This window comes from Apaloderma vittatum, unplaced genomic scaffold, assembly GCF_000703405.1.
Source record: "Apaloderma vittatum isolate BGI_N311 unplaced genomic scaffold, ASM70340v1 scaffold25899, whole genome shotgun sequence".
Lineage (NCBI taxonomy): Eukaryota > Metazoa > Chordata > Aves > Trogoniformes > Trogonidae > Apaloderma > Apaloderma vittatum.
The window spans coordinates 8,936-35,117 of NW_009735009.1; the positions used below are offsets into that span (position 1 = coordinate 8,936).

At 44.1% G+C, this 26,182-nt stretch overlaps 1 protein-coding gene across 1 annotated transcript in view; it reads right to left on the bottom strand.

Moving 5' to 3' along the window:
- Positions 1–2,776: 2,776 nt before the first annotated feature.
- LEKR1 (leucine, glutamate and lysine rich 1) overlaps positions 2,777–26,182 on the bottom strand; it is a 41,270-nt gene continuing 17,864 nt past the window's right edge. Inside the window, exons 6-13 of the mRNA XM_009876467.1 lie at positions 12,958–13,039; positions 11,444–11,521; positions 10,986–11,189; positions 9,146–9,239; positions 6,420–6,572; positions 5,149–5,448; positions 2,933–3,171; positions 2,777–2,852 (exon numbers count right to left, since the gene is read on the bottom strand). Of these exons, the coding sequence (XP_009874769.1) occupies positions 2,777–2,852; positions 2,933–3,171; positions 5,149–5,448; positions 6,420–6,572; positions 9,146–9,239; positions 10,986–11,189; positions 11,444–11,521; positions 12,958–13,039 (1,226 nt within the window). The remainder of the gene's footprint in view (positions 2,853–2,932; positions 3,172–5,148; positions 5,449–6,419; positions 6,573–9,145; positions 9,240–10,985; positions 11,190–11,443; positions 11,522–12,957; positions 13,040–26,182) is intronic.

Here is a 26,182-nt window from a genome sequence, read left to right on the forward strand (position 1 = left end):
GGAAGCACCCCAAGAGGCCTCGGCTGTAGCTCTGTGTGCCAGAACCGCAGCGACGGCTCCACTTGCCCTGTCCCACCTTGGCCTCGGGCAGTGCCCTGCCCCTGCCTTCCCACCACCAGCAATCAGGGTTTCGCACTGGGGAGCCAGTTGGCCAAACCCCAAACGACGTTTGATGCTCACATGAAGCCTCCTCTAGAGCACGAGGCCGACACCACTGACTTATTTTCACAGCCAGAGGCACCAGGCTGGGCACAGCGGGCAGGCTGGAGAGGGCAAACGTGGGGCTGCCCAACACACCCAGCTCAGCCCGGCCACGGGCTCATTTTCCCACCCAAACGCCCGTGGGGGCAAGGGCACCCCCCCGGCACCTTGTACCCCAGCACTTCTGCTCCCTCCCAGTCACTCTGCGCCCAGCCCCAGCATGTGGCAGGTCCTCTCCAGTTAACAGTGAGATGTTAAATCCCTGAAGCCTCTCTGAAGCAAAGACCAGGGGATAAAAATAAAGGGATAAATCTGGTGATAACGCGGTAGGTTGGCACGCTGGATGCAACCCTGTAGCCTGCTCGCAGGATTAATACTCTGGACAGATTTAGGGCTGCACAAGCTCAATTTCTCAATCCGGCAACAATATCAGCTCTGTGAGGGCAGGAACAGACGCCTTTGCATCAGGCAAGAACAAGACAAGCTGTTGCCACGGGATGTTTTCCTGTAACCTCAAGAAGAAAAGGCCAGCTCGCTGCCCACAGCCAGCGGGGCGGGAGCCCACAGAGGCACATTTGTCTCAAGCCTGGAGATTATTATTTTTTTTGGTAAGTATTCCCTTGTGCCATGAGTCCTAGAGTGCAAGGCCCGGCATACGAGCAGCCCATTCATAAACGACGCGGCTTCTGCAAGATGTATTGCCTCCAGGAAGTTTTATTTCCTGAAAATGTGGGGATATAATGAGGTGCCTCCATTCTCCATGGGACTTTCTGCCGGCGAGTTCCATCCCAGCATGAGAACTACTCTGAACTCGCCTTGAAATCAATCTGATTGTTTTGAAACACTGGTAAAAAAAAAAGTTCCTGACATTTAGTTATTTTGCTGATTGCTTAGCAGCAGGAGTTCTGGAAAATATGGGGGATAATTATTCTTAACTTGGTTTGGATTCATGATTTACACACTCGCCTGCTCCACTGCTAGACGAGGGCTCAAACTCGTGTAACAGCATCTACTGGGTTTGGATTATTTAAAAATTCTTTTAAGATTGTAAAATGCAATCCAAGTCTGTGCAAAAATTTTACGGAAGGTCTAGATAATAGAGCTCTAGAGCTCCTAATTTGAAGAGCTGCTTCAACGAAAATCTGTTATTTCAGGAAGGCAGTGGGGGGACAGCGGGATAAGGATTTTCAAGCTCCATGACACCGGGCTCTTTTCTAAACAAAAACAAATCGGTATGACCACCAACCAGGGAAGGGGACCATCCAGCCATCCTCCACACACAGGCTTCTGGGAGTGCTCCCCGTCCCTTCTTTCTGAAGTAAATTGCTGAAAATCGGATTTCCTGAGGCTGGCGTTTCGGTGGGATCACATCTTCAGCACTTCAGCATCCTTAAAGAAAACACAAGTCACTGAGCACAGCCAGCAGACCCCCCCAGACAGCTCCCACCGCTGCCCAGGTACCTCCACTGAGCTTAAGACACAAAACCAAGACAAAGTGAGTTTTCAAACGTAACCCTGGAGGCTAAGACCCACAATGGTCGTTTCTTGCACTGATTTTATTGAATAAAATGCATTCTGGTATGCCACCGGGCTCAGCAAAGCTTTTCTAAATTCCTCCATAGCCTCCCGCTGTCATTCTGCCCCCCGCAGGGCTATCTCATCACCCAGAAATAACAAGCTCCAGCTCATGGTGCGATCAGAAACATATTTGGGTTTATAAAGTGTCCCATGAAGAAGCAACCCCACGACTCCGAGTGAAGAGGAAGCACAGTCTCAAAACTTAAAATGGGTGTTTGTCTGAGAGCCCCCCAAAATGCTGCCCCCAGCTTACCTCCAACTTTCCTCCTGTGAAGCCTCTGTCCAAGTCAGGGCTGATCTTGATCCTCCTGCGTAACAATTTTACAGCCAACCCCAGTGCTGGTGTCTGCTTTGAAGCTCAGAATTTACATAAAGACACTTTTCTGATGAGATTCGAGAGGCAACCAACTTTTGGACAAAACGTATGACATCTTCAACTCCTGTTGAAGCGCAGCCTGAAGATCCGCAGGCAGAGGAAGCTCTGTCCCAGCCAACGGCTACTCTACCGAGAGCACGGATTTGCCACATTTTCACGCTGAGCAATAAATACTCTACAACTAGCGAGTCTCACTGACCTAAGCATAATTATTTGCAAGCATAACGCTGCTCAAATCAAGGCAAAAATCTGATTCTACCTGAACTAATCACGTTTTTACACCAGAAACGAGCAGTTAAGTGACAGGGCAGAACACACCACACAGGAAAATCCCAACAAAGCGGTTAGGGAAAACAGGATTTGAAATTGGCAATTATTTTAATTACACCTATTGTAGCTGTGCTCATCTCAGGCAGGCAGTGTTTTTCTTTTTTACTTTTCTCAGCTCGAAAACGGAGGCAGCGCAGAATTACATCGGTAACGCAACGGAGGGAGAAGCGCAGCAACCACAAACCACGTGAAACTTTAACTCAAAATTAAGTTGTAGGAACGCACGAGTTGCAACCGGCTGAGATTCAACCCCTAAGGATCACTCAGTGCGCTGGGACAGCTACGGGGCTGTCAGAGCTGACTCAGTTGCCTTCTCATAACGGTCACGATCCTGCCACGGGGCTCGTTGGGCGAAGCCGCGCGTCCTCTGGAGGGGGCGGGGCCGGCAAGCTGCCGCTGCTTCTCTTGCTGGAGGCGGGTGCCTGAGCAGCTCTCGAAATACCAAACTGTCCGGAGAGATGGATTTCCTTCCCAGCGCCGGGGCTCGCGCGGCTTTTCTGTCCGTAATCGGCGAGTAGGGCTGCGGAGGAGGTTAGGCTGCCCTGAGCCAGAGAACACGGCGATAACGGGAAGTTTCCACTGAGCTTTTTGAGTTCCAGCACTTGTTCCCTGGCTTGAGTCAGAGCCGCAGTCAGCTCATAGCGTTCCTCGCACTCTCTGCGCACCGTCTCCTGGAGAAGAGCGTTCTGCAAACAGAAACAAAGAGCACGTTACAAAACACCCTCAGGCTCCAAGGCAGGGGTGGCCGGAGAGCACCGGTGCATAGAAACCCTTCAACACTCCCCCTCCCCGGTTTGGTTTCTCTGAAATATCAGCATTTACACACCCTTCAGCCTCTGGGGAGGCAGTGGAAAATATGAAGTAAGCTATCAGAGGCTCCTTCTGATCTCCTGCCCAAGCTCCAAGCAGAGGGAAACCGAGGTCGAGTACTACTGCACCACTTCACTGCGATAAGACATTCAACGAGTTCTCCTCCCCTGCAGCTTAAATAACCGTGCCCTGTTTGGTTTGGGGGTTTTTTTGTTGATGACATTCTTGACTGATTATTATTTCCCAAATCATTGGGAGAAATGATTTTTAGTCGAGCGGTTTTCACAAAGTTTGCACAGTGATTCCTGATCCCTGAACGGTGACCGTCCCTGAGCGGACAAATGAAAACGTTTCCATAGGACAGAAGTCCCCAAGTCGGGGGGACTTACTCTGTGGAACTTATCTGTGATGCTCCTTTTCCTGGTTTCCAGCTGAAACAAAATGTAAACAAAACTCAAGGGCCGACACCACTGAGTCATGACAGTCAGAACTATTGAAAGTACTAACACAAGCAGAAAAATACCCTTTTTTTGTTGTTCTTCTAAGCAAGTAATTGTTGCCAACACCACGAGGTCCATGAGAACGGAAGGGAAGCAGCCACCAACGAAGAACTAAATGGTACTACGCTAAACGGTTACTAAAACTATTACATTTTTGCACGTGTATTCTCATCAAAACTTGAAAAATGATGGGGAAAAAGTCCCTTGCTGACCAATTTTATTTTTAGATTTTAAAATTTTACTTGGGTCAAAGCATCTGTAGGGGATGTGGAAACCCCTGAGGCTCTGCTCAGGCTGCCTACCCTCAGCGCCAGCGGCAGGCGGAGGAGCTGTTGGAGAAGGAACACAACTACACGCAGAATGAGAAGCGGGAGAGACGTAAACACCTAAAAGGACTTATCCTCTGAAGGCCTAACTCTGCAGAGAACTTCATAAAATCCAGGTGTCTGCCCACCACTCACACGGGCACTGATCGTTCACAAAATGATTTTGGAAGTGCTGCCTGAGGACGCTGATCTTAAAACCAGTTTCATTTCTCAAGCGCTTATCTTGCCATTCCCTCGCAGAACTGTATTAGAGGAGGAACTCTGTTCCCCAGGAGGGAAGCTAAGAACAGAACAGAGCTGCTGGAATCCCCCAGCCGAGGGTAACAGCGTGTTCCTTGCTCTGCTGAAGCTCCTGACTCAAAGGGTTCGTGTCCTTCCAAAAGCTTTTCCCACAGGTACAGGACAGACCGACCGCCAACGTCATTCTCATGTCACTAACACAGCGTTTCTGAACCTTTTTCAAGGAAGAAATAAACATCAACGCCAGCCCTAACTCACTCTGACGAGTTTCATTCCCACCAATGTTTACCAATTATTTTTTTTCTGCCACTTAATTACTTTGGACATTCCAGTCTAATCTTATCTCCAGTCCCTGACTTCGGTGTTTTCACTTTTCTCATGGAGCCAGTCCAGCACTCGCTCTCCTCCCTTCCCGTTCTATTGCAAACATTCAGCAGATGCCTGTGGTAAGAACACCCATCCGTCAAACTTCTCCTCGCATTCGATTAACTTTCACGCATTCCCGCGTTACAGCGAGTGCCTTTACTGGTGGGAGGAGGGACACAGCCCCACTAGGTCTTGCAGAACCTGAAAAATATTCATTTCTTGAAAACAGAACGCTAGCTGTAGTGTTCCATGTATTAAAAATGTCACGTATTTTGTGATATATTGTGTTTACGAAATTAAGATGGACTTTTATAAATCTTCTCATTTCCATGTTTCCTAAACCAGTAGCTCACCGTCTGGAAGGATTTTAGAAACCACGGGTCTGTAAGTAAACCCAGCATTTCCTCAGTCATGTTCCTACCTCCTCTTGAACTTGACTCAAATTGTGAATCAGCTGTGTCCTCTCCTGGGTTAATTTTTCCAGTTCATCTGACTTGTGTTTAATTTCTTTCCTCATATTATCCAGAAGTGATTCATTATTGTTCTTTTCCATTGTCAGCTGAAATTCGAGTTCGCTAATTAGTCTTTTAAGGCTCTGAATTTCTTTTTCCTTGTCTTCATCTTTCTCTGCAAGTTTGATCTGGGCATCTTGTAGCTTCTTTTCAAGAATTTCTGTCTCCATCCTTAAGCTATTGGTGGCACTGGATATTAATCCTGGTATCTGCGTTAGATTAGGCAAAAAATGCATTAATCTACATTCAGTGGAGATCATTAATAAACAGAATTAAGTATCAGAGAAATGTTGACTTCAGGGGGAAAAAATACAAATGCAAACATATATGTCCTCAGAGCCAAAAAAAAAAGCTTTGAATTTACAAAATACCCTCAAAGGACATCAGAGAGCTGTAAACGAATAAAGACTAACTCAGAACAGCGTTTAATGGGTACGGCCCAAATCAAATGGAGAAATAGAGGCAGTGATGGGAAAATTTAATTTCTTTACTGCAAGTGAGTATTTCTTTAGGGTTTTAAAATCATAGTCAAGTATTTGTAAAGTGGACTAAGGCACGCTGTTGTCTTCAGCTCTTTAGAACACCCAGTAATGTTACAAATTCTAAATAACAATGAAATTTCTTTGATTTTTTTTTCCAGAATTCTCAGGAAACGTTTCAAACCGTTTGAAAACTAAGGCGCAATTTTTGATTTGCTTATAAAACCTCAAAACCTGTAGGTGTGGGAGCTGGGAACAGCCAACTGGCCGTGCTGCAGCCACCAGTACAGACCAGAACGCAGCTCACTGGACCGCAGCCCATCAGTGCCCAATTCATGTGGGGAAAAACCAGCGTGGAGAGTTTTGTGACAACTTGTCATAGTCTGAAATAGTCCAAAGCTTTTAAAAAAATGATGATGTCAGTTTAAAAATAATTAACTACAGGCTACGGACAGCGATGAACTCTGGGTAGAGAAAATGGGAGAAAAGAAAGGACGTTCACACCATTAAGCTAATCGGAATAATTACTTATTAACCTGTTCACTTTAAAAAAAAAGAAAGATATACTACGACTGGGAAAAAATGCTGCATTATTTAGATACAGGACTATGCATAAAGAAGATTTTCCTCCTTTACAGACTACTTCATAGAAGTTTATATTATTTACTGCCATGAAACTGTCCCTCTGGAGTGTTACGCACCTTCTTCTGGAGCTCTTCGTGATCTCGCTGATATTTTGTGATGAGCTCTTGCTGTTTTTGCCTCTCAATGTCCAGTTCTGCTCTCGCTTCTTCCCTGACTTTCAGAATGGCTTCGATGTGCCGCGCTTCACCCTTGGCCAGGTCGATCTCCATCTAGGGAACCAGCGGCTTTTAGCAAAAGTGAAACAAATGCCCCAACTCCTTTTGGGGAAAAGACAAACTGAGAATATTGTCATTATTTTTCAAATCAAAGTATACCTAATTCTAGGCATGGAATAGGCACAAATCCTCATGGAGATTTAGCTTAAAACTGGTATATTTGTAAGATCCTCAAAGCACATTATTATTATTATTATTATTATTATTACTACTACTACTACTACTATATCGTCTACAATATTAGATACGGGAGTCTGGATTCTAACAGTAGAAAACTAAATTTATTACCTCTACTTATTATTATAGAAGCAGGTCATATGTTGGAGGCTACTTGATTAAAAAGACTAAAACAAAAAAAATAAGGCAGTATAAAAAACTGAGCTCGTTTTGAAGATTCAACAAGCATTTTTCACATTTAACACTTGAAGCTCATAAAGCTGACAACCAGAACAGGAAATAAAATGGTAGTTGATCATCAAAACAAGCATGATGTCTACTAACAGCTTTAAAACCACTTACATGCCCCTCATTAATTCGTATTTTTCTTAAAAAAAATAATATCCATAAACCAAATGCTTACACCTATCTTAAATCCTTTTGTAGGAGAGATTGCTGTTGTTGTTCCACTACAATAATTGAAGGTTTATCTGTGTTTTAAATAGAAAAGTGGAACACTTTATATTTATGCGGTGGCACAGTGACCTAAGGAAAAAAGATAACTTAGTCACTTTGTCACGTTTCCTATGCTTCTGCCCGACGAGAACATTTTGAGCGCGCTCGCTGTTCGCCGCGCTTTAACGGCTGCGATGCCAGAGCGGTAATTGCTCTCTCTCGCAGTCTTTATCGTGTTTTAATGGCAGGTTGAGCACCACGCTGGGATTATGCAGGCAGCGTGACCTCAGTCTAAAATTATACCCCGCGACAGACAGGCTGAGAAGTTTTAAAGGAAATGTAACGGATCTTAATTGCCAGCAGCCCAACCATTTGCCTGAGACTAACCAAACCTTTCAGGCACTTAGCACGTACTGAACCAAGCCACAAAAAGACTAGAAGTAATTTTAGTCACTGATTATGCAAAGCTTAAAGCACAAAAGTCAGTTATTCTGACTATTTTCGATTTTTCCTTTACAGATTTGTTTGTTGGGTTTTAAAAATCTTTTATATTCATTTTTGTAGGTTTTTTGTGCTCCCTCCCAAAAAGAAAGACGTGGTGGTGCTGGGGTGGGTCCAGAGAAGGGTGACAAAGCTGGTGAAGGGTCTGGAGAAGAAGTCTCATGAAGAATGGCTGAGGGGTTGCCCACAAAATGATGCTGAAAGGAGACGTTCTCACTCTCTACAACACCCTGACAGGAGGTTGTAGCGAGGTGGGTTGGTCTGCTCAGCCAAGGAACAAGTGATAGAACGAGAGGAAACAGTCTCGAGTTGTGCCAGGGCAGGTGTAGGTTGGACATTAGGAAACATTCCTTCATCAAAAGGCTTGTCAAGCCCTGGCACGAGCTGCCCGGGGCAGTGGTGGAGTCCCTGGGGGTGTTTAAAAGGCACACGGACGTGGTGCTCAGGGAGATGGGCTGGGGGTGCACCCGGCAGTGCTGGGTTAACAGTTGGGCTGATGGTCAAAAGGGTGTTTTCCAACCTAAACAATTCTATGACTCCATAAAAAACAAAGGATGGACCATCTCAGGGAGAAGCCAAATCGTAGGAGTGTCAAGCCTTCTCATCAAACGAGACATGGAGGCATTTTCACAGTACATTTCACTGAAATTTCATAGTGCTCTGGTTTAAAGGCAAGGCAAGGAAAAAAAAACCAGCAGAGTCATCACCAGGAGCCTCTCTGGCAGAGATGTGACTGCCCGGAAGGAACTGGTGGTCAGCACAAAGAGAACACGACTTTGGCAATCTTGATGGCTTCAGGACTTCCACTGTGCAACAAATTTCATGTTCGCTGTCACAAGTCTTCACTTGTCTACTGTGAGCGACAAAATCGTCCCGGGGTGGCACGACCACGTATCTTGCACTCCCAGCAGCCCTAAGAACCAGGCAGGGTACCCACGTGCCTCTCGCCTTCCCTGTCAGCTCCAGAATCACTCTGCTACGTCTGCTCTTTTAGCTCTGCTTTAGTTTGCAAATACCTGTCTTCTGAGGAAAGGACGGTTTTGCTCATCTGCTTCCGATTTATTCTGTAGATTTGCCTCACAAATCGCAGTTTCAGTTCACCTGACCTGCAAGCAGGAAGGCTCTGCTACTTCAACAGTAAATACATGCTGCCCTACGCTTCTCTGCCAGGTGTGTTAGGAAACAAACAGCCTGAAACCCAGGAAGTCTGGATCAGATCTGAACATCTGCCAGGTCTGAGAACACTCCCACTAAATACTTGCGCGTTCAGTTCCAACCTATGTGGGGAGATCACCCATTAAAACCTCTCGTACAAGGAATATCACTGACATGTTTGCACTCGAGGAGACAGGTATCTGGCCTACTGTGCTCCTTCGTGACAGCTGCCTACAGCTGAAGGAAAAAAAAAAAACAAAAAGAAATGGAAAGGCTGCCAGCTGCACATCCAGCATTACCTTCTCCCTCCAGTTATCTTCATTCCGCATCTTCTGCCTTAATGTTTCCTGCAGCTGCTCCGTTCTGTTCTGATGAGAAATCAGCATTAACTCCCTAGAAACCACAAAAACTCGTATGTAAATGCGTGCTCTGCCCAGCCCGGTGGCCTGCCGCTCTCTTGCAATTACGTCCTTCGTGGCAAAAAATCTTTTTTCCCCTTCGTTTAGGATTCTGCGCAATAAGTGCAGGAGCCCTGCCTGGAGCCCAGAGGCACAGCAGTAATCGCCACTTGGCATCAGCATAATGCCATCACACGCTTTATGAATTTAACGTTTTCAAGAAAATACTACAGTCGATCTTTCTTCTGCACGCGCCTATTTAAACCACAAACATTTTTAGTGTTTCTCAAGTTGAATTTTGAAGAACTGTTGTAATAGTCAAACCAGGAATTGTTGTATTTAATGAACTCGGGGTATTAGTATCATCCATTACAAAAAAAAATTGTAACAGGTTTTGAATTCAAACCACCACGGGCTTTCTATTGTTGGAGTGACTGCTTGTTATGTGAGGCTTGTAGTGCAAAAGCCTTGGAGACTTTAAATTCTTGTAACTTCGATTATTAGCAATGTACCCACTGGAATGACTCATGTACCCGAGGTTTAAGTAGAAAGGAAATATCCTTAAATTAACACACATTTTCTTTTTATGCAAGTACTAAAGTACAGGGAATATTCAAACCCTTTAACTATGATAATAGCTTAATGCCTCTTGGTGTGCATCACCCTCAGAAAACTCTTATTTTCTCCAAATGCCACTTTCCTGAATACATTTCCCCTTGTACACAAGGGAAACAAATAACATACTGCCACGCCCTAAGCAGAGGACAGACTTTCTGTTTTGCTAACAGAAGACAAGCTAATTTATCAGCAATTGGAAATTCACTGGCAGGACACTCAGATACTAAAACAAGTCTGTGACTGTTTGGAATAAAACTGGATACGGAGATGACGCTCCAAGCAACTTTAAAAAGCATGGATTTAGGTTGGTAAGCGCAGAAATCTGAAACAAAGGCACTCAAAAACCAGATGCCATTCCAGGAAAGCCAGTCCTCAGAAGTTCATTGCTTTATTTCCCGCATCTAAAAAATAATTACAGGGAAAACGGCGGCTTCGTTGATATCTGAGAACCTTCAAACTAAGATGAGGAAAGTTGCCCACATGCTTCAGCAAATCCTAGACCCTACCCAATAGCCTGGCACGTCGCAATATTTATAGCACTGTTAACAGTTTGCAAGTTGCTAATAACCAAAGTTACGAGAGTTTAAACTCTCCGGGGCTTTTGCTCTGCAAGCCTCACGTAACAACAGCCACAACACCTGCAATAAACGGGTGTTTTGCTTAAGCTTGAAGCCCTGGACTGCAAAACATGAACTTTTTTCCTCCTTTCTTTTTTTAATAGGCTTTTTTCTTTTTCATTCAGGTTTTCTCTATACTGTAAAAATTTAAACAAAGTCCATCTGACTAACTCCAAAATTTTGGGGTATGAGAGCTCTGGGCTGCAAAGGCTTTTAGAGTTTTGCCCTAAAAGCAGGAGCTGAGAGTGCGCAGCGGCAGGGCAGGGCAGGACCGCCCTGAGTGCCAAGAGCTGGGACCAGCAGCTCTCTCCCAGTCTGCCCAGTGCCACAGCCACACTCCTCCTTCACAAACCACGTCCGGGGCTCTACAGCATCAACTCAGCCTTTCGGAGACAACGACAGAGGTTGAGGAGCTGGCAGATGGGCAATATTTTCTTTGTCATCGATTCATCAAAGAGACAATTTAGGCTCTGGGAGACGACCCGTGGGGACGCAGCTCAAGTTACCTTTCTTGTTTCAACATCTCCACCTCTTCCTCTGTTTGTCTAAGAAGAGCTCGGAGAGCTTCCAGTTCGCTTTCTGATCGACCTGTTCTTCTTTTTAGATCCTCTTCTTTCCTTTCCTTCTCAGCCACCTCTTCCTGTAAGTGTTTGCATACTTGCTGGCAAATCAGAAGAGATTCCTCCTTCTCCTTGAGCTCTTTTGTAAGTCTACAGACAAAAAAGTGCCAGCACTGTAGCTACTATATTCTTATTTACAGACAGAAACTAAATAGAAATAATTTGTACCTGGAAAACAAAGTGTTAGGCAAAATCTCGTGTATGTTTTATGAAGTTAAATCTAGTGACTTGAATGCAGAAATAGGAAAAAAAAAGTATAAAAATTGCATTAAAATCATAAAATTTTTGCTCACACTACTCAGAAACACGTAGGTTATGTAAAGAAATATAATTCCAGCATTTACCTTGACTCAGAAATGCCATTTTCATATTTCATTTTCTTCAGTTCATTTTGACACACATCAAGTTCTGTTGACTTCACCCTGAGAAAACATTAAAAAACGTGCATTGTCCAAGGAAACAAGAGCCTTTACTCATGCAGTAACAAGAGCATCGTTTTTTGCTGTATTATCTGACTTGCATTGTCTAGTTCAGTTAAAAGGCAGACAAAAATCAAAAAGCTCTTTTGCTTCTTGCCAACATTTTTAAGTCGCTGGAAGTTACGCTTCCAGCCTAACCCGGGATCACAACAAGGTTAACGTTGCAAACAAGAAAGTGAGATCTGGCAACACGGATGAGAGTTTCAAGTAAGATATGAGTAACAACGAACAAGTAACAATTTAGTAGGTAAGAGGGCTGGAAACACTGCAGATTACTTGTCATTATGTCCTCGTTTCAATAATTAATAACCATGGTTAAGCTTTGTATTTACATTTAAACAGATGCAGATGATGTTATTTTATTAAATCGCACCCATATTACATTGAGATTTTAATACTACATTTGGAAACCCTTCACTGTTTATCTTACTGCGTTCACAAGATCTTTTTTCGTACTCAATACTCATATTATCATTAAAAGGCTTTGTTGCTAAGCATTCCAAATATTTGCAACCTCGTTACGATCAGACCCTCTGAATATAGGAACCAAAACCGGAAAGTGCATACCATAGAAGAATGAATCCTTTTTTAAATTTCAGGAAAACACACACAAAGACCAAGCATAGCCGGTCTGGAGATTGGTGGTACTAGTTCGTTGCTCTTGAGTCTAATAGTTGAAACAGTAATTTGAATTTTCAGAAGTGAATTAGTGCTGCTGTTTCCAACTGACTTTCTATGCTCTGTGCAGGCTGAGTTCCTCCCTCCGTGCGAGCGCTCTCTTTTCAGGCATCGTGCTCCAGCCCGTATTGGGTGACGGTCTATTTTTGCTCTATTAATTTAGGGTTTGCACGCTCTTACTTGAAACCAGAGGCGCGAGACAGTAAAATTACAAACCACAATAGCATGCTGGTACATGGCAAAAAGTCGCAGCGAATTTGCATTTGGGGCGAGATGAACTAAAAATAAAAAATAAAAATCGCAGTCACTGATTAAATATGAAAGCTTCCAAACAGTTTTATTGCACTCTTCCCTTCTTCCCAAACCTCTGATGTGAAACGTGACTTTCCCCATACATTTTTAGTCCAGAAGTTAGGAGGATTTCACAAAATGCATCCGACACTTGGGTGTTAAATGACGTGTCGGATGGAGCTGACTTCGCCCTCGCCTTTGCCGTATCATTAAAGCCAGCTGGAGGAAGGCAGCCCTGCTTCCACACGCAGACATGCTCAGTCTGGCGGTTAAAAGCACAGCGAGTTCAATAGGATGATACAATATTTTCTCAAATCATCGCGACAAGCCACACGTGCTGAGAAACAAAAAAGTCGCCTGTGACAGCTCTACGTGCAGCGGCAAAACAATCAAGCAAAGGGGAATCTCACATCAACAGCTTTTTGTAGTGGTCCATCTCAGCCGTTACTTTCTGCAGCTTCAGTCCAACTGTCTCTACTTGATTTGTTAAATCTGAAAACAACAACATGGGGCTTGTGTCTGTATCTATACTGGAACGATTCATTTCTCCACCTATGGCGCTTCATTTGCCGCTCAGACGCGGAGCTCCTCACTGCCCCTCGGACAGGCAGCGCAGAAGGGCCCTTGGTGAGAAGTGCGGGTTTACGAACTGTGAGATCTGAACTGAGGGCTCACTGCTTACAAACCCTGTAAGCCAGTTGTTTGTATTTTCTTAGGAATAACAAATCATTTTTACGGAAAAGGTTGGAATGCTGTCGCACCGCTGCACGCTTTGGCTCCTTCCAATTTCCATTCATGCGCTGGCTTTAGAGCCAGAATTTTTTTCTTTCGTTTGTTTGGGGGTCTTTATCCTAGCAGGAAACATCCAATTTAAATGTAAACATGAAATACTTTAAATCACACAGTCTGTAGCGAACGTTGAGAGCAAAAGCATGCAGGAAGGTGGACCTGAGAGTAACTTCCTAACGGTCCTGTGCGTAACACACGGACACTGACTTCATGGAACCCTGTGTTTTGGGTTAGATTCTCTTAGCTAAATGTTATCTTTCAGAACACATCCCCTACCAGCTTCAGTCAGCCACTGCTTTTTTTTCCCCAGTATACCCCCAGCTCTTTTCATTCCTACAACTAGCTTGATTACCTTTTCTCTCTTCCACTTGGAGCCCAAACTATTCCATGATTATTTGCACTGAAACTTCATCAGGTTTGGGGTTTTTTTTCCTCTTTAAAGATATTAATGAACTAACACAAAAACTGTATAAATGTAGCTAGAGTGGTGTAAACTAGTGCTTCAGTATATTCCAGAAACTGCCTTTCACACAACACCATCATGCTATGTTTTAATTTTTCAAGAGAGAAGTAGTCCACAAACTTTCAGAACAACTACCTGTATCTAGTTAGCAGAGAATATTTACCATGGACACCAGACTTTCAGAAAGTTAAAGGATCAAAAGGCGCCATTCGATGCAGTTCTGCCCGAGAGCATCGTGTGCTGGCATTTAGACAAGAGAAGACTCAGACATCCACAGGGACCGACTCTCTTCATTGCATAGGAAGATGTTTTTTACCTTGGTGGTGAGGGCTGTTCCTCCCATGACAATATTGAAAAGAAATGGAAAGTGAAAAGGTTTGGCAACAGGGAGCTTAACCCTCGCACGTAATCAGCAGCAGCAATCCTGTTTACTAGCACTCACAACCTTGCTGTAAACTACTGAGCTAAAGTTTGGTTTGCCATTTTTTTCATCTGCTCTCCCCACTCCTCCTTATCCCATCAAGATTGTATGTTTTCCTGTGCAATGAGTTAAGCAATCAGCAGTTTTGCAGGCATTAGAATTTTCCTGAAAAAAACTGAAGTGTTTCAGCTTCTACAGTTTCTCAGTGCTCCTTGCAGTGCCACTTCTAAGCTGGGTTTGACCAAGGACTAACTAACATTCAACAGTAAAAAAGGATTGAAGACCGCTGACCTTGACTCTTGAAGCAAAAAGAAACAAAAAGACAGAGATGGAGAATGGCATCTTCTCTGTTCTGCTCGAATTAGGGTGCATTCCCAGCTCCTCACGGCTGCACCCCTGCTCTGATGTACTAGATGCTGACTCCACGTGCAATAATGTTACTAAATACCTGGTAGTCTGCATTTACCCCTGTTTGTCCCTGCTACGTCAAGTCCTCAGGTGCTTTGGTTTGTGCTCCCAAACTGAGGGAAGGTGGCCTGAAGCTCTTCCACAGAGCTCTGCCAACAGCCCCAAAGTCGGATGGCAGTGCACGACCCCAGCGAACGGCGAGGGCTGCTTAACCGATCGTCAAAACCCCTGGGAACCAGCGGTTTATAACCCTTCGGTGCCCTCTCACTGTTTCAAGTTTTGTGCCTGGAAAACCAACCACGTTTCCGCTCACCTCGCTGGGAAAGAGCCCCTGAGCATCCACGCTTGCTGTCAAACAGAACCCACAGAGACAAATCATGGACAACTGACGACTTCTTAAAACCCATGTTTGTGTGACAGTCTTCTTGCCAAAACTGCCTCTCGCCTGTTTTAAAGACGCCTTTGACAACCAAAGCCAGGCAGTTACCTAAGCCCTGTGAGCTGCTTCTAAAAACTGCCCGACAGACACCGGCCCGAGCCGCGACGTTGGCTGCTCAGAGCTGGCATCTCCGCCTTCTCTGCGAGCGGGAAGTCACGGAGCACAGACCAGAGCACCTGCAGTTACTTTCGTTTACTTCAGTTTCTTTACCCGGGCATTCTTCAGCAATGTATTGTTCTGCACGCTTTTCCAAAGCTGAATAATTCAACTGTCACTTCCTCTCCTTCATCCTGACATTGGGCTGATGAAGTAAATGGCTCCGAATGCCTACAGAAAAAGGAGAAACTTTGGCTTCACGCATCAGGCAGATGTTAAACAGAACACGTGGGAACAATCTAATATTGACAACAGCAAGCTCTACGGCAACGCAACCGCCTCAACAGAACGCATGAAGACCAAACTGCTGTTCAACACCGCAAAAAATAGAGCTCTGCCTTCTCTTCGCATGGGGATGCTGCTACAGGGAAGTTTCTCACACACATTTCTTTCTGATCATTTAAAAAAAAAGTTGCCCTTGTAGAAGAATTACTAACAACTGTGGTCCTTCTTCTTCTTACTAGACATGGGAGTATGGAAACAAATTCTGGAATAAAGGAAAAGATAGTTCATTTCAGCTCTAGTACTTTGGGTGGCCTCTTCCAGCTCTGTTTCTTCTTTTACTCAATTTGTTCTGAGAAGTTTTCGTAATACCTGAGCACTGGAGAGGAGTTTTTCGCAAGGGAGTAGATGGATTCAATTATACGGCTGCTTTCTCCAAGTCTTCTCCTTGAGAGAGAGTTCCCACCAAAGTCAACGGGAGCTGGTTAGCAGAAAGTCGGAGGGATCAGACCCACACCCACAGAGACTAAATAATACAGATTTTGATAAGGTTTGAAAAGCGCAGTAAAAATGAGGAAACTAGTAAGGAGAATGGCAACGCAAATGGAAACTTCGGCTGAAAACGTGCCGAGTAGAGAAAAACACATTCAAACGCTTACGTAAAAATGTTCTCCAGCAATGAAAATAAAGCTTATCGCCAAGTATGCAAAACCAACAAAAGGCGTTCACGCTTTGTCATACCGAGACTCGTTTTAAAGCGTCAAGAAGCATCACGTTTTAAAGACCCTTCAGTCTGAGTCTCTCTCGATATCATTCACGTTTAATTTTATGTAACGTCACGATTCGCGGTGGATCTTACCACAGCCATAAGCAGTCACCAGCAACCTTGCAGGCAGCAAGTGGGGTCAGCCCTGCCTTCCACCACGGACAGAAGGGGGACGAGACTTGCCTGCACCTCTGTGGTTTAGCACCATCACATCCTCGTACAGCGGGATTCTGCTGTGTCGAGGACACGGGAACCAAGGGGGCACAGCACGGACAAAGACGAGACGTGAAGAAACAAATCAAAAAGAACCAAAGTCGGTGCCTGGGTGAATTCCCACCGACACGGCCCACGGTGGCTGCACAACAGCGAGCAAGGCTGCCCAGAAGTGGGTTTCAGGAATTTAACCACACAGTTTGCATCCTCTCCAGCTGTCCAGCCAACAGCTCGGTGTCCAATGAAGGCTCCGGTTCCCGCTTTGTGAATAGCAATGACTGGTGAAGTTTTCAATCAAAAAAACCCCAGACAACCACTGTGAACCATATTCACATTGGGTAAGCAATCGCTTCTGGAAGGCATCAGTTTTGCAGTTAACTCCTAACAGCTTCATAACAACATCAGTTCAGAAGCACGCGTGGGAGAACTGTGTAACTTCCCACGTTTCTTGCAAAACCCACCAAAAAATGTCCAAGATCTGGTCTCATCTAACTAAAAGCTCAGTGTTTTACACGTGCTGAAAAAAAGGAAAACCATTTGCCAGTAGTTCAAGACTTTCTGGAGAGGTTAATAGCCACAACTCAAATTGATATTGAGGACATGCAGGCCTCAGTCATTACTTGAGACCCTTTTGCCTCAGCAGCACCAGCTCAGCTGCCGGCGGACAGAAACTCCACAGCACAGCTCCCTTTAGGTCAACGCCAGTCACGGGATGGACCTCTTCTGTATCACTAAGTCTCTGGTCCAAAATGACTGTGCCTACCTGAGAAGAAACACACATCTACAAAGCGCATGTGTTTCCATTTTCAGAAATACCGTCCCTTTCACACTACCTGGCCAGGGATTGCGAATGAGTGGATTTGTACCTCTAACCACATCGCTGCAGAGAAAACAGCCCAGGGAGAAAGTAGTTTCGTTTTCCCTTTACTTACGCACAGTTTGGGGAACAACTGGCAGATAGTTTGGTTTAGAGACAAGCTCTGACTCATCGTACCAGTCACCGCTGAGAAAGAGCCGCCGGGGCAGTCCTGCCCGTGCTCTCACCAGGAAGCACAGAGGCTGTGTGGGCTGCCCGAGCTGCCCTCCAGTCCTGCTCGCTGGAAATATCCTGTCTCAGTGTACGTGTGCCAGCAGCAGGCAATTACTTGCAGAAGAATCACAGATTTTTTTATTCTATCAAGCTTTATGAAATCCTCCTCCTGACTCAGCGAGTGCAGATTCACAGAGAGGACGGCTGGAAGACACCTCAGGGTGTTCCAGAGTTGAACCTTCTGCCCAGAGCAAGATACCTGTGGGTTTACTCAGCTGAGCCTTGCAGACCCCCAAGGCTGGAGACTCCCTCAACGCCCCAGGAAGCCTCTTCCTGCGCTGCACCACTCTCTGCAGAAAAAGCTTCTCCTGAGAAGCAGCTGGAAGCTCCACAAAGCTGTGGCCGGTGTCCCCTGCCTCACCGCCACTTTCCAGGAGAGCTTGGATCCACCACCTTCCTCCCCCTGGGCACTTCCAGCCCACTGTTGGGTCTCCTCTTGAACAGCCCAGCTCTCACCATGATAGTTTCCTTTGCCCAATTAATATCATTTTGGTAACGCTGCAGGGACAGGCAGAAAGAGAATCCAAGTGATCAGAAAAATACTGGTGGTTCAAACCTAGAAGATGGGCAGGAGAGTGAAATGGAAAGAGCACACAGTTCTCCAGCCAGGACAGGCTGGAACCCAGCTCTCCTGTCGCTAAATTTCTCCAGAATTCTGAGAATCAGGAGGTTGCAAGTATTCTTTAAAACCTACTAGATAACTACTCCTTGCAGGGAGCAACCTACAAGGCCCTGAATATTGGCTGATGAGCTCTTTCAAAAGGAGTAAAAATATTTTTCTAAGAACATTAATGCCAGACAAATTAAGATGTATACTTTTACATGCATTATTTTAAAAGCACAGTAAAGAAGCCATGCAAATTACGAAATTCATACATGAAAAATTACTGTGTCAGAGTAGGAATAATTTGCCTCACTGTATGTTTCTAAGGAGACCGAAGAAGTAAACTAAATACTCCAAGTCCTTGCACGCACAGAACAGAACTATTTCTTTTTATTTATAATATTTCATGCGCTCTGCTCTCTAAGATAAATTATTTCTTTGTGCACACAAGAAAGTACTTCTTTCTATTTGTGACTCACAAGCACAAGCCTGTCTGGAAGGAGTCCAGGGATGGACTCCAGCCCTAGAGATTCACATCCTTTCTGGAGACCTGACCAGTGCCACCAGGAAGCCTCTAAACCACTAAACGCTGCCAGGAACTGGGAGGATGTGCCAGAAAAAGGAGTGCCTGTTTCTTATCTCCCCCGGCATATGTGGCTGACCACTGCCAGGACTGGGCTTGCTGGACCTTCAGTCTCAACTAGTGTGTTCGTTATCACGTTGGCAGGTAAACCAAGTGTAGAAAAAGCAAAGACAAGGGACCTAAAACAGTTTTTGAGTTGTATAAATCTAGAACACCCTCGGTGGCCTTGGAAGGATAAGGCAGCACTGCACACATCGTGCAAACGTGACGGCAATCCTTTCAAAGGTGTTATGAGGCGCTTAATTAGAAAAACAACGCTGTCTCAGCAAACCCCTCTCTCCGCCTACTCCCCGAGCAACACGTCACAAGGACTTCTGCAGCCGGCAGGATCACCGACGTGATATTTGCTCGGCCACGGCCAGGGTTCACACTCAGGCATCAAAAGATTCAACCCTTAAGCCTGGATTTTCTGCGTACATTCCTGCCTTTTTGAACCCAAGCTAATTGGGACGTGTCAGAATTGTTCCTACAGACCTGCCTCTGTACTGGAATTGAATTGAAATGCTGTCACTTACCTGTTAGCTGGGAAAACTGAAGGTGAGAAAATGGAGATACTGACCTTAATTTTCCCTCAGTGTTTAGGCCAAGCAGGTGAAAGAAAACGTAATAAATGTATTTTCTTTACCATCCATTCCTTTTTTTCCTGAAGAAGGAAAGTGGGGCCCTTCCCTAAGTAAATCGTTCTCAAACAAAGCGTTATCCCAACACCTAGCGGAAGAGAACTACGATGCTGTTCTTCCCATCGTACTCACCTGTTTCCTCTTCCCCTTTAAGAGACTGCTGAAAAGCGCTAATGAGCCATTGCTTCGTCTAACCCACTTGTCACACTCTGTTCAAACACCAACACTTCATCCCCCAGCTCTCACCCTTCAAATTCTTAGTAGCACAGCTGGAATTAATTAAAAAATTAAATAAATAATTTCAACAGTACTTGCAGTATGAATAGTTGATATTTGAACTGCCGCCTACCTAAAACTACAGGAAACTACTCCCTCTTTGGATTTTCAAAGCGGTCTTTAAAGTGTCATTAAAGACACTTCATGTAGATGAAAATACTTCTTCTTTCCACGAAGAGCGTGAACACTCCCCACTCAAGCTACCCAGCTACTCCTACAGCTGCCTGCATTTTTCAATCATCTCTCATTAGTCTTATTATGTCAGCAGACCACTAAGTTTATATTTAGTAACTTAAGTAGCCAACGAAGCAGTAGCATCAAAAGATTTAAGAGACAGATTTCATGTGCGTAGCCAGCAATTTGAGCCCATACAGAGGTAAATCTGTAGCTACAAACAGGGTAAAGAAAAACTGCAATGACTTTATGAAAAAAATTGTTCTGTATCTAGGATGAAGTGGAGAAAAGGATTTGGCTGCTAATAAAACTGACAGCACAGATATCAGCTCCTGTCTTGTAGGAGCATGTGCTGCTGCTGCTCTTCTGCTGCTCCCAACCCTAAGAATGCAAAAAAGATGCTATCAAAGGCATTACTGATTGGTTTTGGTGACTCTAATTGATTAGGCTATTATTCACCAGACCTTACCCTGCGTTGAGCATTTTTCAAGACCTGTCATCTCTAGCTAACTGGATGATGCGAGTCAGAAACGTGGTACGAAACCAGCAATCAAATCCACCTCTTTGGCAAAACGTAACTCACAAAACCAGTATTTTGAGAAACAAAGAAACCAGAGCAGAAACTAATGCTTAGTTGCAGCTCTTGTGAATGACAGCCAGCATACAAAATATTCAATAATTTACAAATCTGTAAGAAATAAACAAAACGAGTCTTCAAAATGTTGGTTGCAGAAAGGAAAATCCTTTCAAAACATCTAAGTCACAGCTCCCGGTAGTTTTTTCTGGAGCACTGAAATATTTCAGTACCAAAGAAGGATATTAGCTTCCAAGTAGTTTGTGGGGGTAAAAAGCAAACTAAAAACAAATAACGACTCCCCCCAAACCAAGGACACTCTAGATCTGGCTGCTTTCCTACACACTGACTTCATATGCTGCAATCGCACTACGTGGGATGGATTTTCACTAAGATCAAGAGAGGCAATAGAAAAGTAAAAAAGTGTTGTTTGTTCCTACTGGTTTATTTTAATACAATGGCAAACTCATGCCGTATTTGATGCTCGTTTCACGGCAGAAAACCATGCTTTGTATTTCAAAGAGCACATTTTTACCCTCAGTGCCTTAGCCAGCTTTATTACCCCAGCCCAGCAACGAGTTCCCTATAGACAGACCTCTTCAAATTCATACAGGATTTGTGTTCTACTGATCTATTCAGGAAGGGTAGAATAAAAATGCCTGAGCTAGCAGCCTTTCTGCTTTGAAATCTCCTCCTTGATACCCACGTCAAACATTTTATTCTTGCTTAACAACTGATTTATTATCAACTGCTACCTTAGGGGTTTTTATTCATAAAAATACATTTTTAAACGCCTCGCACAAAACGACCTGCTTGGCAGGTATTTTAGCTGTTCATTAAGACTTTGCAGAGTCCTACCATCCTGCATGAATTCCACACACGATGCTTTATTTGTGTTTTCTCCGCAAGCTGTCTGCTATCCCAAGTTTGTGTTACGCGCAGCTTAAAAAAGAAACGTGACACGTGCAAAATAAGTAAATAATGAGTCAAACAGCACAGCGTGATGAGCAGCGGTCACAGTGACCCCTCAGCACAAGGAGACACTGCCGAGATGCCTGAGAATCCACAGTCACACTAACCATGGAGATAACTTGCAGTGAGCCCATTACATGCGCTTTTTTTATTTTTCTTTTTTCTACTCCCTCTTCTCTGAAAACACATTTTAAAAGGGCGAGCGAGCAGGAGAGATAATGTCGCAGTGAACTTCACAGACGTTTGGAGGGAAGGAGTAGCTCTGCTGAGCACTGTAAATACTCAAATCTCTTTATAAACAACTTTCAAAATATTCCTTTGAACGGACGGGGAGGGAAAAAAATAAAAAGATACCTACACCAAAAAGGCAAAACCATACATGGTAGCTCTAGGCTACTAGAGGGGGATTTGACCCCATCAAAACTACAACAGGCAGCTTCTTAAATCATAAATATGGAATGAAAACCACAAAACTAGGAATAAACCCTACCAGCAGTGCTGATAGAGACAAAAATCCACAGGATTTATGGGGACGGAGTAAAGTCTTCATCAGAAGCAGGAAAAGGGGAAATTTTCATCACGTTTTCTTTCGGTACAAACACTAGGAGCTCCTGGTGAGGGCACGGAGGTGGAAGTAAGCGGGGTGAGGAACAAGGGGGACACCAAGGCGCCAGGACAGCACGAGAGGAAGAGGAACAGTTCGTCACCTTGGGTCTGCTCCAGTGGAACCCTTGCCACCACCGAAAGCACACGCTGTACTCACTGGCAACACGAGAATAGAAACTAAAACTCAAGTGCCCGAGAAGGACACGGAAGCCTTTGCTCAGCGGAGGACACCCGACGCAACAAACCATTGTTAAGAGTCATCTGAATCAGACCAGAGGGGAAAAAGGAAAAGCTCTTTTGTTTTTCCTTCTGGACCTGCTGTGTGTAACCACGCAGTGTTTTGTAGTCTCCTCCTTGCCCAGCACAAAGCCTGGAGAAGCTGCACTTAGGGGAGGTCGTTCCGTCCCTCTGCTTTGGTGAGACCCCAGTGCAGAGGGTTCATGAAGCTTTCAAGAAAAATTTTTGCAGCGTAAGACTTAACGTAAAATCCAATGACTTTTCTAGCTACGTGAAAGCTATGATCATCTTTAATGGAATTAATGTTCAAAAATCACTGATCGGTTTGGTAATACTCTACGCCACCAAAAGCAGAGATCATCTTACAGGAAATGTTGAGCAATCTTGGTTTTCTTATACAATAAGCAATACTTCTAAAGAAAAAAAAAAGGCGAATGATCCACCAACTAGAAGAGGGCCTCTAGACAAGGCACCTCCTTGTAAGCTCATATTTTTTCAGCACAAAAAGAGATACTCTCTCTGTGAGCTAGCCTGAACCTGCTCATGCTGTGGTACCCGTACATGTGCTACAGTTATTTCCTGAAGTTGTACATATCAACGAAAGGCAAGAAATTAGAACCTAAATACAACCAAATGCTTGATGTGATGGTCTGATGCAGCGTGCCAGCTTCAGGAAATAAATTCAGAGTTTGAGAAGATGAGCCAGAAAGACACGCAAGCATCACAAAAATATATAACGCACCAAACAATCTTTCACAAAATAAAACAAAAATACAGACTGCAAATGCCTTTCTCTGGCCTTCTAACAGAACGTGGCAATTCTCTGTGGAGCTAAGGGTGGGCAAAACTGAAAGTGTATTTTTACAGAGTGAAAAAAAAATGAGCTCATTGTCTACAGGAAATTCTGAGGTAAACAGCTTTACGAACCGAAAAGGGATCTCTAAGGGCAGCTTTCATATCAGCGTAAATGTAGCAATTCAAATATCTTTTGCAATGATACCAAACCACGTATTTCAAAGCTTAGAAGATTGTCTCGTTAGGCTCAAGGCCCTCACAGATCAAGACGAGGCACGTAAGGAAGATAGATTATCCTATAATTGCTCTTCTGGAGTTCCTGTTCCTTCCTTTGAAGCGCGCGGTGTTTTTCAGGGGTGAGGACAGAACAGGGAGTCAAGTGGACTTTAGACTTTCTACAGGAGCCACGGGTGCCAACATTCCAGCTCCCAAGAATGCCTGTGAACTCCCGCTGAGTTCAGTCAGCGCCACATGCCCGCGTACGGCCACCTCGCCAGAAAACATTAACTCGGTGACGGGCACAACGATCTGAGTTCTGCTCAGCACGGCACCTTATAACAAGTAATATCCAGAAATTGTCCAAAAGGGCCGTTCCTAAGGAACTAGAACAGCCTGCACACCAGCACTGACACTTTCACTTGGGTCACCTATGAGGTTTTTACTTACTATAAAAAAAAAAAAAGTAATTGAAACACTTTAACACAAGTAAAGGATCACAGCGTACTTGAGAAGGAAATATTTTTTGCGCTAGGGTTATTTTATTGTGACTAATTTTTCCACCTAAAAAGAAAAAAGCACTTCGCATTTACTTGTATCTTCTTCAAGGCAGGTAGGTGGCAGACCCTTCTGAAAACTGCAGAAGCTCAAATTTCTAGAGAAAGGTAAATTATCTAAGCACTTCGGACTTGCCTCCTATCTTTGTACAAGTACTGATAAGATATTCCTAAAAAGAAACTGGAAAGAAGTTTTCTGGTTATATGGAACACAGAAGAAAGCCGAGTATTACGACAAAATGAGAATTTTATGTCCACTGCTTCTTAAAAAATGTAACACCACACTACATCAACACCTAAGAAGCACGTACCAACACGCTGGTGCAAGGATTCTGAAGGCAATTACCAAAGTGACGCGTAAATCACTGCAGGTACCAGCATTTGTAGCAGAACATTCAGATTGCTGTAGAAACGAACTTTCAGGCAGTTTCTTTGCGTGGCACAAGACCACACTAAAGACCAAACCTTCTTTCCAGAAGTGCTGCTCTGCCAGCAGAGAAAGGAAAGCTTAATCAACTGCAACAAATCATTGCTGGAGGTTTTACCACGGGATCTGCGGCGCTCGGGCTGGTTTGGAGCCAGTCACCTTGGCTACAGCGAGCGACCCTGTCCGCTTGAGCGACTGCCAGCACAGTAAGAGCCTCTCAGCTCTGCCTCTAAGGTTATTTCGGCCTAAGTAAAGACATAAATTGAATGTTAAGAAACCAAATACACTGAATATTCTACAGGACCTAATTTTCCAAGTTTGGACTGTGGCATTATAAGAGGGAAACCTGGCAGTTATACACGTACACAGATTGTTTGGCTGAACCATGAATCTCTTACTGGAGGAGAAACACACCTATCTTTTCAAAACAAACAAATGTATTTTTAACATCTTTTCCAAAAGTTTCAAGTAAAACACGAGAAGTGACGGTCAACCTCGTGCTCCTGAGACAGGCCACGTGATCTAGTTAACTGGTGCAACTAGTTAATTCCTTCAGTTTTCTCTTTTCTAGCAATGCTACCTTGATCTTATTTGGGATTTTGGCTTCGTTATTAATATTTTTTACCCAGGCACTGTCACAGACATAGAGTACATTATATACATATAAAGTATATATAATATGGAGATTGTTTACTCTTCTTGCAAAAAATCAACACAGCAGATACCATTTACATACTACTAGCATTTTAATTCATGCCTCCTAAAAAGAAAACAACCACCTCTCCTAGCCATTTTTCATACGAGCCAAACAAAAAGGCCCAAAGTTTTACACTGTGCAATGGTGTGTTTGAGATTGTCTTGAAGAAGGAGATTTAAATGCAGCTAATGTATTTCTTTTCATTCACTCAGGTCTTCAGAATGCAATGCTGTGGCTCCCAGCTGACAGCTGAACACTTTTAAGGCAACCTTCTCCCCGTATCTCGCCTGCCAGTTTACTCCGAGCAGAGGATTAAGTCACAAGAGGTGGCTAATACCAGGAAATAAGCCTACCAAAAAATGTCATGGGCAAGTTTCCAAGGTACTGGAACACTTAGCAGCAGAATCTAACTGATTCTGCATTCATTTAAAGTTAGGGGTTTTTAATAAACATGACAAAAAGGAAGACACGTTAAGTCTATTTCTTACGTGGACATTGTCTAGAAAATGATGCAGAGTTGGCTGCTCATTTCTACCACTCAAACACGAGCCAGAGGCTTCCAACCACTGTGGTCGTACAGGGACAAAAATAAAGACTGTTCTCAGCAACACGGGCTGGTAACTCATGGGATGGCAACTGCAGTCTTCTACTTTGCAGTCTCACGTCTGATATTATCGCTGGAGTTGAAGGATCAGTGAAATTCCTTCATCATGACTAGCTCCGAGACCTACTGCTTTAAATCTGACATTACACGCTGCGCTAAGGCAGCGTGGTAATTGCCGTGCCAATTCGATGACTCAAAACCGTGCCCAGAACAGCACAACCTTTTTATGTTTTCAAAGTTTCAAAATGTCTCTGAGCCAGCGCTGTGAATGCAATATCGTTTTAAAGAGGAGATTCAAGAGATACTAATGTAAATAATCTGTCTGTAATGAGTTATTGCCGCAACAGAGCTCACAAGATATTATAATTTCAAGGGCCATCTCTGCTCTTAGAGTTTTCAAGAGGACTCTACGGATTCTCAAGACACACTATCGAGGGCAAGTCATTAGACAGACTTGAGTTTAATGAATCTAGGAGAAAAGAGACTGCCTTAACCTGACCTACTTTTCACTCTGGTTGCTGATAGCCAAAACATCCTGCCTGGCCTTCCACTCAAGAGGAGCACGTTTATTTTCATTTTAAGCTCAGAGCCTTCTCCCTGACGTTTTACATAAAATGGACTTGACAAGTAACAGCACAATTGTATTACCACCATCTCCACTGCTTT